This window comes from Mytilus edulis, chromosome 10 (genome assembly GCF_963676685.1).
Source record: "Mytilus edulis chromosome 10, xbMytEdul2.2, whole genome shotgun sequence".
Taxonomy (NCBI): Eukaryota; Metazoa; Mollusca; class Bivalvia; order Mytilida; family Mytilidae; genus Mytilus; species Mytilus edulis.
Genome location: NC_092353.1, coordinates 54,848,428 through 54,861,478, shown reverse-complemented (window position 1 = coordinate 54,861,478; position 13,051 = coordinate 54,848,428). Strand labels below are relative to the sequence as shown.

The following is a 13,051-nucleotide window of genomic DNA, read 5'->3' as shown; positions in this document are numbered from 1 at the left end:
TCAAGATATTTTGTTTTAGAAATCAAACTGGTAAGTTAAAAAAACATATAAAGCAACTAAGATCATGGAACGCAAGATAATTTTTTATCGAGGACCATGAATTTCAATATTGTTGAAAGCTCAACAGACATGTATATAACTAAAAACAGGGACTTTAAACACAGTCAAGTATATACTTAGTTTACTGAGAAATTCCCTGCTACAACGAATGGGGGTGTTTAGCTACTAAGGCATGGACCATAATGTTCTCGTACGATCGGGAGAAGCGGTTAAAACAGCTGATTCAGCCGGTAACGAATTCCCGATATCATAAAAGATTCACAATTTAAAGGGAGCTCCACGGTGATAGTCGCGGTTACAGACTCGCCGAGTCGTCGGGAACCGTGTATATTATATACCTCATAACAGACGGACGGCCATACGAAAAACAAATACAAAATACAAATATTGAAACGGTTCATCACTTTCGATCAAAAATCCGGAAAATGACGCATATATCACGTATCATGATAACACTGTTAAAACTGTAAACTTGTGTTGTTTATAATATAAATTTAAGTTCTTAAAAAATAAATTGTGAAGAGATATCAAGTGATGCTTTTAAAATGACAGACCATTGATGCAAGGTTATCGTGGTGAAAAATTATATGCAAAAGGTGACTTGAATGAGAAACAAATATTTTGGCTAGTGAATGTATGCATAAGACATGGAGATGAATATTAACATAGTTTTAACTTAAATAATGCAGATAAATCCAATTGAGACAGACCTGGGAGTAGTAGATAATTTATAAGTATAGACTGAGTTAGTTAAACATATTTTACTTGCTGAATTAAAGCAAAAAGGATTAGACACAAGTAAATCATACTTATGAAGTCTTCTCCATAATACAATATACAAGTACAATAATAGTATGATATAATGGACATGCATATAAGGAAAACAGTTTATAGAATAATACTAGCTTTCATACGTAAAAAAGAGAAAAAGAAAGTTTGAAAAGTCATATGATTCTGTGACCATGACGTGTGTACTGATGATGACAATGATGTTCCGTGCCAGTAACAGTAACCTCTATCAAGGCATAACAAATCTGTTTGTCAATGACCATTTTATGAAATTTTGAACATGTTTGAAAATTTGAATATTTTGTTCATTCGAAATTCCATGTGTCCGCAAATTAATAGTTTTGTATTTAAAACAATGTTTTCGGATAGCCAGTTGAGATTATTGAATAAGGTTTTTCTACATAATGTGTATTTTGGACAAACAAAGAAGTAATGGTAGACATCATCAATATCTCACCCACAATGACAAGAAGGATCATTTATAAATTTATAATATTAGCTCTAAATAGATCATTGTTTAAGAATGAAGGAGAACATCTCAATTGCGTTAGATGATATATATATTCAATTTCCTTGGGCTGTACAAATGAAACGTTTCAATTTTACATAATGACCTATCGTTTTTTTAATTCTTTCTGTTATGCATTACTACTCTCTGTTTTCTGTCGTGTAGATAATCCTGAAACCAATTCAATAAGTTTCCGTCAATACCATAAGCTTTCATTTTACATATAAGGCCCCTATGCCAAACTTTGTCGAAGTTGAAGAGAAGTCACAAAATACCGTTGAAAACAATTTATAGACTGAGGATATACCACACGGAAAAAATATCACAAAAAATAAGCCAGTACTCATAGAACATTTTCAATGGGATTATTATGGAGGAGAAAAAGACATATGAATATATATTACTGTTTTAAAACTTCTTTAAATCTTACTTATAATACCCCCCCCCCCCCCCCCCCCCCCCCCCCCCTCTTTCCCTGTTATGTCATACTTATTACACATTTATTTGGGGCAGCTTTAGTAATTCAAATTTTACACCCAACACTCTTGGTGAGGTGATAGGTAATTTATGATGATTGTTGAGAATTATTTTTAAATTATAAGAGAGTGATCTTGAAATATTTTATTTCATTACATTTATTCATTTTCGAGTTTAGGAAATTTTTCATGAAGCTTGATTTATGAAAAAAAATTAAATTTAAATCATGCAAAGGATATAATTCATGCCACAATGAAGCCATTTATAGATACCAAGCCACTTTGACATGTTGTTTTTATAACAATTATTTGATCATTATTGATATCTATTTTGAATAAATTTTAGTAACAAAGTTACTTAATATATAATAGATCAAGAATTTTGTATTTTTTAAAATTATTTTTTCTTGTTATATGAAAAATAATTTCGAAAATAAATTATGACTTTTTGTCCTGTGAATTTTTGCCCGTGACTTTTTGGCTGTGACTTTCTGTCCTACATTATTTATGACCTGTCTTTTTGTATTATTAAATGTAATTCAATTACCTGTTAAACGTTAACATTTTTAAGAAATCTCTCTTTATTTTTGGTGAAATTAATTATTGATATATTATATCGGCATTGCTTGAAAGATCGTCAATGTCGGATGACGAATTTATATCTCCTACTTGATTATTTTCAACAAGTAACGGCTCAAACTGATACGGTTGAATATCTAAAGTTTGAGAATGGCCTTGAAAACTGCTGTCAACACCGTTCATTGTTTAATTTTACAGGAATATGATCGACTTCGTCCTTTTTGAGACATTTTCTCAGATTGTATCCACTGACGTCATCACGATCACGTGACCGGTATCTCATTAAAAATCAAAGATTACGACAAGCGCTGGATTCTTTGACCATTAAAAGGCCGTTAAATGAGGTTTTGGCAAGAAAAAATGTTATTTGACCAATATTTATTAATTAATTAAAAAAAAAAAAAATTTTAAATTGTGTCACGTCTCCTTTAAGCTCGGGATTTCGAGATTGACCCTTTCTGAGTCCGGAAATTCTTTTTTTCGAATTTAGGGATGTCGGGGTTTAATTTTGTTTAAATTCGGGACCTCGGGATTTCGTGTTTTTAAGCCCGGGATTTCGGAATCATGCTTTCATCATTTATATACAAGTTTAATCGTCATAATATATATATAAAAAAGAAGATGTGGTATGATTGCTAGCCTGTTGTCGGAAAAACTAAAAGTGCAACGTGAATTTTAGTGGTGATAAAATGTTCCATGGCTTATAATGAACCCCAATGAAAACTTGGTGACAGTTCAAAGAATTATGGTATTAGTATGGAGTATACACCTTGTAAATAATAAAAGTAAGTTGTAAGTTGCAATGCAGGTCAAAAGAATGCATGTAAATGTCAGCATATTGAAGATTCGGACGATCAGACAAAATAATACACAAAAAAATGCAATTACAGACGGCAAAAAAATATAAACGGACTGATGAACATGAAGACAGACAGATTGACATGTAGACGCAGTATGGTAGACATATAGACCGACTGGTGGACACATGCACAGACGAGTAGAGATGTAGGTACACTAGTACTGGTGTAAACGTTAACTGACTTGTAAACATGTAGGTGGGTTAGTCAACACGGAGAAAGACGGGTGGACCTGTAGACATAATAGTAGACATAGACGGGTGAATATGAAGTCAGACTGTTGAACATGCAGACAGAAAAGTAGACACATAAACAGACCGATGAAAATATAGACGGACTACTGGAAATAGACAGACAAATATGTAGACAGATTTGTGAACACATGTCATGTTGAGAATGTTAACCGACTAGAGGACTATTAGAAAAAAATTGGGAAAATACAGAAGGACGAGTGGACACATAGACAGGCTGATGACCATGTCGACATTGACAAAAAATATTTTTCAGCATAAAAATCTAATTCCAACTCTGTTGGGTTTAATTTTCAGACTGATATAAATATAGTGAAATCTATTCTATGGGGGAAAGATTGGCATGGGGAAAAGTGACAATATGTATACGTATTGCCAAATTTCCGCGGGGGAAGAATGGCAATGATCCAAAATTTCCCAAGGGGAAAAATTGGCTCATGCCATTTTTTTTCCCCCGGGGGAAAAACTGGCATGGGGGAAGAATGGCTATATAACACCGGCAGACCGTGCAAACTAGTTTAACCCCGCAACATTCTGTATTTGAATCTCCAAAGTCAGGAACCTCTTTACTTGAATGGTTATCCCTTTGGGGGGGGGGGGGGGGGCTTCTCATATATTTTTTTTTTTTTTTTTTTTTTTTCATTCCTTTACTGATTGTTATTGTGTTTTGCCGTTACACAATTGTCCGTTGTCGTGGGCTTAGTGGTGTCTTCAAACATGTTTAACCCCGTCACATATAGGACACATATATCACGACAGGATGTGAGTTCTCACAGTCTCAATCATATATCTAGTTTTGTTTTAACAGTTAAAATACAAAATCTAGCAGCCAGTTACTCATGTTACTGTCAGTGAGACTAGAACATTATAGTGTCCCAGGTATCGCGGATAAAAAAGTTTTATTTTATTTTATCTTGTTAACCTTTTAGACTGTATCAATTTATCCAAAGGACTTATGATTAGTTTACATAGGGTGGTTCTAAGTTAACGAGCTCTATAAAAAAAAATCACCATTGTGTTGCACAAACAGATACATTTGAATCATTAGAGACTAGACGGTAAATAAAACGACTTTAATTGCTTGTTTCACAAAGCCTTACATAAAAAAATAGCCATAAATATTCCAGATTATGTAGAACAACAAGGCAGGACAATGCCACCAAAGTAAACTTTTACTTAGGGAGCTACCATTTGATTTTTATGGGGGGGGGGGCTAGGATGAAAAATTTTGTCCTGCATTTTTTTTTAGTTGTAATCTCTGTCCTGCCTTTTTATTTTTCACTCTATTCGGTCCTGCTTTTTTTTTTTTTAGTTTATCCTGACTTTTTTTACATAAATTGTCATCCTGACTTTTTTTTTGCAAGTGTCTCATCCTGCCTTTTTTTTTTACTCAAAACTCCTGTCCTGCCTATTTTTTTCTAATTTCATCCTAGCCCCCCCATAAAAATCAAATGGTAGCTTCCTTAGAAACCTTCAAACTTCAAAAACACCCTACAAATACAAATATCTGGAATTAGACGTACTGTTAAATATAGAAGATGCAGAGGCATTCAAGAACAGCCTCACGTTATTTAACAGAGAAGTCAGGCAACAAACATTTAATTCTAATTTCACATGTAAATTATGTTTTTAATGAGCACCATATTGAATTACTTTATTAGTACTTGCGTGATGGGTCTTAGACCCTTTGCATTCCAACGATGTAGATGTAGATGTAGATATAGAATTATCTAGCTATATCAGAGACATTATAATATTATGTGTCTCTACCTATTTATATATATATGAAATCGATCAGCTTTTGATTATTTATGATATAAATTTATAATACAAAGAAGCATCTTTTTTTGCAAGAGAGCGAAAATTAAACAGAAAACTCAATGATAAAAAAATGAATTGAAATGATGAAAGGGTTAAAAAAAATAAGGTGTTTTTTTGTCAAAGATGGATTTTTTTTAAATTTAAAGTTATAAGAGTGATTTTGCTTCTTAGAATATCTTAGAACTTGTGCGCCATGTGCGTTGTTAGATATAATAAATTAACATATCAGATGCGGATAATAATACATCTGTAGTCCGAGCTGTGATTTAAATTATACAGACTAAAGCGTCTATGGGACTTGGATTATATTGCAAGATGGCGGACGACGAACATGATGCCGACGGGTATTGCGCATTTAACTAAATATCTATTCAAATTCTATGAAAAAATATATACGACAACTATCTAATATTCCATTGTCTTTAACCCAACTATATTTTCCCTTTCTGTACAAGTCATACCTGCTGCATCATAAGACATAACATAATGGTATAGCCTCTGAGTCTAAAGTAAAATTATTTGTGTCTTATAGTGTTAAGGTTCATCATAACAAATGGACAATTTTGGCCGTATTTTCACCTCAAAAACTGTTCTGTGTACAGACTTACCTATGCTGTTTGGAAATTTTTAAGGCCTAGCATCCACTAGATATATAAAAGTGTATGATTAGCAATGCAACAACTATCCAAGAAATTTCAAATGAAGGTGATGATTAAAAGCAATTACAGGCAACCTCACAATCTTCAAAAATGAAAAAACAATACTGTGTCAGTGTTCTCCCCAGGCCGTTTTAGCACAGCGCTTTTCAGCGCTATTGCAATTCCCCGCTGTCCTATTGCACTGACCGCAGCGCTATCCCACGCAAACGCGTCGCTATATTTTTTTTCATATTTTTCAATTTTTTTCAAATTTCCCGCTTATTTTTCACTTCGGATCACGTGATCGACTGGTTTACGATTTTTGAAAGAATTATTTCCGTTGTATTTAAGTAACTCCGCGGGACCAGTCTAAAAATTTTTACAAAATGGCGTTTTTGAAAGATCAAAATAAACAAAGATTTCAACATTGACATCTATTTTTTTAATTTAAAGAATATATAGAGGCATATATGAATGAGATGAAATGAATTGACCACATTTCCCGACGTCACTCACAAACTTGTTTTACAAACTTTGAACAAACGAGGATTTTAAAAACGATCAAACACAGGGGTCTGTTGCAAATTATTTGCCGGGTTTACTATGATATCCATACGAACCCCGAAAATGAGCAAGTCTTTTAAGTATTCATTATCCCCTATTCGAACTTATAATTGTTTAGTCAGAAATTCTACCATTTGAGAGCATATGATTAGAAAAACAAACCCAAGCTGATACGACTTGAGAAATTTTACTGTCTCGATGTCAAGCTTGGATGAGGCCATTTAAATATTATAAAACGTTAAGGTCATAAAAATGAGAAATCTTTATGCAAAAAAATGTTAATTCCTGTCAAACGTCGTAAGGTTAACAGTACACTGCTACAGTTGGTTACAAAACCAAACACTGAAACAGAAGCTGACAATGACTTTATTGTTGGTCCTTACATGTTCTGCAACATTACCTTATAGTGCTAAGAAATCTTCACACAGGCATGTCTGGTGTAGACCCATCATGGAAAAAGACTTCTCCTCCAGTTTTATACATAGATAGTATGACATGTATGAGGATTTAATATATGAATTTACAATGGAGAAAAGAATACTCTTCTTCTTTATCCAGACAATAACATTAACAAACAAAGCCTCATTAAGGGGTACACTGTAACTTCCATGAGCATGATGAGGACATCATAACAAGAGGAAACATCAACAGCATAATATAATAAAAACACATAACAAAACAATTACAAACAAACCGCATGCCGCGATAAAGTTACTGAGCATTGTCGAAAATTACGCGATTACCACAGCGCTATCCAAAAATCCTGGGGAGAACACTGCGATGTGGTCCGCAATTATACACCTTATAGCTATATGTCCGCCATTACTCGACATCACACAGGTTCCCATAAAATTTTGACGTCATAATACTAAATATCTGACGCCACAAAAATCATTGTTGTATGACGTCAATAGTTCGAGGGGTTGACATTTGGTAAAAACTATGGTAGAACCAAAACTCATAGAAAGAGTTCAAATTTGGGTTTTAGTCTCCTTCCTAACTAGAGTTTATTTTTTGTTTCCGACTCTAATTTAAGTTTTCTTCATACACATTGCTAAGAATGTCAACATGTGGACAGAGTTCATATTTTGGAAGTGAGTCTTTTACCATTCTAGAGTTGTGCCCCTTTTTACATTGAAAATTGTGAACCTTGAAAAGATGCATTTGTGTGCTCAGACTCATTCATCAAAAGAGTGCTACTGAATAAGTCAGAAGGAATGGCAGGAATAGATATATATATATATATATATATGAAAGACAATAAAAGTCAAATAATTTTAGTTTCTAAAGTTTAACGCATCCAAACCATTCTAAACAGTCCTTCATACATGACATGTAACTGTTATTTATTTTTTCATTACAGTTTTGATGATTTAGATGATGATATAGATGAAGAGCCATTAGATGAACCAATAGATGGAGAGGTACGCTTGTAATATTAATTCAGTTTAAATGTGAGAATTAGTTTGCCTGCAGGTGATTGATAGATGTCTGTCATGTCTGTTGCCACCCATATTTATAAAAAATGTTTTTATCCGTATCTTAGACTATTGGTAGATAAGGGATTGCCATTTGTAGTGTGTAATTGATGTGGATTCATTAATATTGGTTGGATTTCATTGTTACGAGGGATCCACAAACTTAAATGTTCAACGTGTCGTAATACAAATATTCTGAAGAAATGTATGCAGACTATGCCAAAACCATGAATTTAAATATTCATAAATATGCAAGATTTCCTAACTCCATAAAAATTGGTATCCAAGAAAAAAACTGAATCCACAGTATCGTTTAGATGTATGGTGACCTATAGACATTAATCTAGTGATTACACCAAGGTGTACATATTTCAAATTTCAAATTTTCTGATAAAATATAATTTTCTAAGTTTTTTTTCATCAGAAATATTATGTGCCCTTGTTTATGTTATACTCATTTGTGGTAATCGTTCTCAAGGGAGTTTTGTTCTGTGTTAAAGTTTCCCAATTTAACATTTTAGGTTCATTGCATACATTTTAAATGGGTTTAGAACCCTTACATGTACATTGGCTATAATCAACCTGATTTACCTTTGTTGGACATGTACTATATGTATCTGATAAAAACCTATTTAGTATTGCTGGCAGGCAGTCATTTTTTGGTGACAAATCATATTATGAGGGTTTGGATGGGGTTAAATGATTAAAGAATAATGCCAATGCCCTTAAAAAATGAAGATTAGAGAAAAAAAGGGTTAATTTTTTGAAGATTAGAGAAAAAAGGGGTCATTTTTTTTAGATAAGAGAAAAAAGGGGTGAAAATTAAATGTTTACAGAATAACAGATCCCCCATCCAGACCCTCATATTATTTATGATACTTTTATGTACTTTTATTGTAATTGTTTGTTTTGATTTTACAGGATCAAGATAATATAGAGATTCTTCCAGCAACAACCCCATCACTATCTATTGAACGTCATAAAAGAATTACTACACCTTACATGACAAAATATGAAAGGGCCAGAGTACTGGGTACTAGAGCATTGCAAATAGCGTAAGTATTGAAAAAAGGAACGAAAAACTGTTAAGGCCAGAAAATTATTATTGTGTTTTCTGCTCCCTACTCACTGTAACACATTTTATGGAAAATTTTGGCTTAGAACAGTCTTGAAATTTCCCCCCTATATAGTTGATGTAAAATGTTCTAAAAAAAGAAAAGCAAAATCATACTTACTTCCCCTTTTTCCCAAAACAAACTTCACTCCTGTTTCCTATTATGTTGCATTTTCTTTAATCACAATAATTGACAGTGAATCTTTTTCTATTGTTTAACAATTACAATAATAAATGGACACATACATTTCTGAATTTACAGTAGTCTGGGAAAAGATTGAATTCAAGTGGTTAAATTATATGTAATTTATTACTTTGGTAAAGGGAGATAATTTCACAATCTCATATTTTACAGAATGTGTGCTCCTGTCATGGTTGAATTGGAAGGAGAAACAGATCCTCTACAGATAGCAATGAAAGAATTAAAGTAGGTTATTGATCATGATATTAAAATAATTAAATTCCTTATTTTGAAGTTCAAAGAAAACTTATCAAGTAACAATGAAATAAGACAGTAAGGCTCAATAATCATGGCAATTACGATTCTTTCTATCTTCGTAACTCTTAAAATCCAACAGTGTTTATTGTAAATCATCTCAAATAAGACAAATTAAAAGCTGCAGTGTACTTGTCAAATTAATGTCAGATATGGTAAGATAATAAAACAGCATTCTATGAACATAGTCCCCTGCAAGTTAAGTTAAAAATTCACTGTTCTGGAACAAAATGCTAAATTGATCCGTAACTTGTCATGGTGTCAAGTTTAAATAACAGATAATAAGTCAATATCTTCAAGGGTGAGGAAAAAAAAGGTGGAATATTGATTAATTGAGTGAATTTGTTAAGTCCAAGGACCATAACTCTGCACAATATCATCAAACTGAACAAAATTTGGACTTGATCTGTCATTGGAACAAAGACTAGCCTTCAAAATACTGGACAGCCTCATTTTTTGGGGTCAGGTCTGATGGTTTTCACGAACTCTGTATATATTTGTTATATATCATGTCTATAAGTCTATGTAACCCAACTGTTCTATTTGTAGAGCCAGGAAAGTACCCATTATAATCAGAAGATATTTACCAGATGGCAGTTATGAAGATTGGGGTGTAGATGAACTTATTATTCTAGAATAGGAGAATTATGTGCAATGTAGCAAGACTAAATATTTGTTAATTTTGTATACTGTTTTTAATATGAAGATTTGACAGTACTTTTTATTTTACATTGTCATTGTGTAAATAAACCCATATCATGAGATACTTGTCTTTATTATAACTCCTGTCGATTGTCAGGGGTTCTCTTTGGATAATCTGGTTTCCTCAAACAACAAAAACTGGATGCCAAGGATGATTCAAGTGGCTTTATACACCAAAAAATACTTACAATATTTGTAATAGTAGTTCCACCTTAAACTGATCTTAGCATGAACTTATGCTAAGTTTTTGCATGACTGATGCTGGAAACAAAAATGCTTAAGTTTCATCTTCCAGACTTCATTTAGGTGAGACAATGAAAACTTAAAAAGCATGAAAATAGACAACGGACAAAAGCAGCTACGTAAAATAGCCTATGGAATTGATTTTTTAAAATAAATCGAATAATGGATAATTTAAATATACTGGCTAGAGAAAATTTACACACTGAATTCAATATTATTTGTTGGATACTAATTTTCGTGGGAATCAAGAATACAAATGTTTAACGAATTACAGTTTTTCTATATGCTTTGTATGCATGGATGGCAAAACCCTGAAATCAAATATCCCCAAAAATGCAAGTTTTACTGAATTTACAAAAATTGATACCCATGAAAATAAATGAATCCACAGTAAATCTATTTTAATTATACAATCATTGCTTACAATCATTTTTTTGTAAAAAAAATTTTTAAAACTTTTACCAATTAAAATGAAGATAGATATTGTCAAGAAAGGAAAACTTTTACATAAGAAAATGTTGGCGCCAGAAATATCGCCAGCAGCCGTATTTTGTCACCAGATAAAATAAAAAATCGCAAATTGCGACATTGGCGACGCACAGCACAGTCCCTGCAATGCAAGAAAAAAACCTATAGCCAAAACAATAAGGTGTAAGTTTCTCCAGCTATCAAACGAAAATTACTGAATCCACAGTATAATAATAAGATGTGATATAATTGCCAATGAGATGACTCTCAACCAGACCCAATGACACAGAATTTAATAACTGTAGGTCACCATATGGCCTTCAACAATCGGCAAAACAGATACTGCATAATGGCACCAAAATGACAAATGCAAGTCAAATAAGAAATCTAACAGACTGATTTATGTATAAAACCATGATAGAAAAATAAAGATGTTACACAGCAACAAACGACAACCACGGACTTACAGGCTCCTGATACAGGCTCATACAGATAGAGGTGGGTTAAACTAGTTTTGCTGGTACCAAACCCTACTCCTAACCTATACATGCATCATCCCACATGCTACTCCAAACTAGTAAAAAAATATCCCTTTTGAATAGGTGATTAAAAACCAGAATGTGTCCATAGTACATGAAGCCACCACTATTTTCAGTATACTGTGAAATTTGGGTAAAAAAACTAATTTGGCATTAAAAATAGAAGGATCATATCATAGGGAACATGTGTACTAATTTTCAAGTTGATTGGACTTCAACTTCATCAAAAACTACCTAAGCCAATAACTTAACTTGAAGTGGAACAGAAGGATGAGCAGACAGACTTGGACGCACAGGCTGAAAAACATAATGCCCCTAGGTTGGGCATAAAAAGAAGATGAAGATTATGGTAAATTTTGCACTAATTTCTCAAGTGTGAAATCTGTAAAAACAGAAAAACGTCAACACAAATATAGAAAGATATTTCTTTATTTCACTATTAGTGATTCATCACACAAGTAACATTTAACAATAAATGTCATGATTATAAACAACTATCCTTTTAATTTTGTAATCAATGATTTTTTTCTGCTCAATTTTTCTAAGATCTGAATATCTGGAATTCATTGCTACATGTTTTCAATACATAAATTTCATACATTTAAATAAAACATTTTTCAAAAAAATATACATTAGTTATGCAGACACAAAATGATTTTTTTATAAACTTTGGAAGTCCTTTCTCTGAAGAGTAATTACAAAAAAAATAAAACATATAGCCGAAATTTTTATATAAGTAGGAATCTCCAATTGTGACAATGACATTCAGAATAATAAATAATACAACATAATAATTTTGAATATAGTTCTACATGTATTGGTTTAAATCCTTTAAGACGATATTGTATCAATTCACCTTTCCAGAATCTAAAGAATCAATGGTAATTTCATTGTTCGTACCCAAAAATGAATATAACATCACGTCATTGGTTGAATTTCCATTGTTTATGACATTTTTAACCAATCACAACGTTTTGATGTAGTTTTTTGAAAATATTACCCAGGATGCATTAGATTCTGAAACGGCAAATTCTAATACAAGTACTGTTTGATTAAGAAGCAACCTGACTGCTCTTACAATCCCAATAAATAGGATATCTCAAGTCCAATGAAGCTTGTATTGACCACTATAATAAACTCATCATAGATACCTGGACTAAATTTTGTGTATATGCCAGACGCACGTTTTGTCTACAAAAGACTCATCAGTGACGCTTGAATCCAAAAAAGTTAAAAAGGCCAAATAAAGTATGAAGTTTAAGAGCATTGAGGACCAAAATTCCTAAAAGTTTTGCCAAATACAGCTACGGTAATCTAAGAAATTCATAAATATGGGAAGGATTTTTAAAAACTCTGAAATTCATAATTTCATATATACCATTAGTTAATGCTACATTTTTTCATCCTTGCGTAAATCAACATTTACAAAACTCATTCATATAATGAATTAAACATTATAAAGTTGTGA

At 32.4% G+C, this 13,051-nt stretch overlaps 1 protein-coding gene across 1 annotated transcript; it reads left to right on the top strand.

The window, feature by feature from the left end:
• The first annotated feature begins 5,606 nt into the window (after positions 1–5,606).
• Positions 5,607–10,395, top strand: LOC139491505 (DNA-directed RNA polymerases I, II, and III subunit RPABC2-like). The gene is made up of 5 exons (XM_071279237.1): positions 5,607–5,685; positions 7,907–7,967; positions 8,943–9,076; positions 9,491–9,562; positions 10,181–10,395. The coding sequence occupies exons 1-5, from the start codon at positions 5,633–5,635 to the stop codon at positions 10,269–10,271; spliced, it is 411 nt and encodes a 136-aa protein (XP_071135338.1). The 5' UTR covers positions 5,607–5,632; the 3' UTR covers positions 10,272–10,395.
• Positions 10,396–13,051: the final 2,656 nt, after the last annotated feature.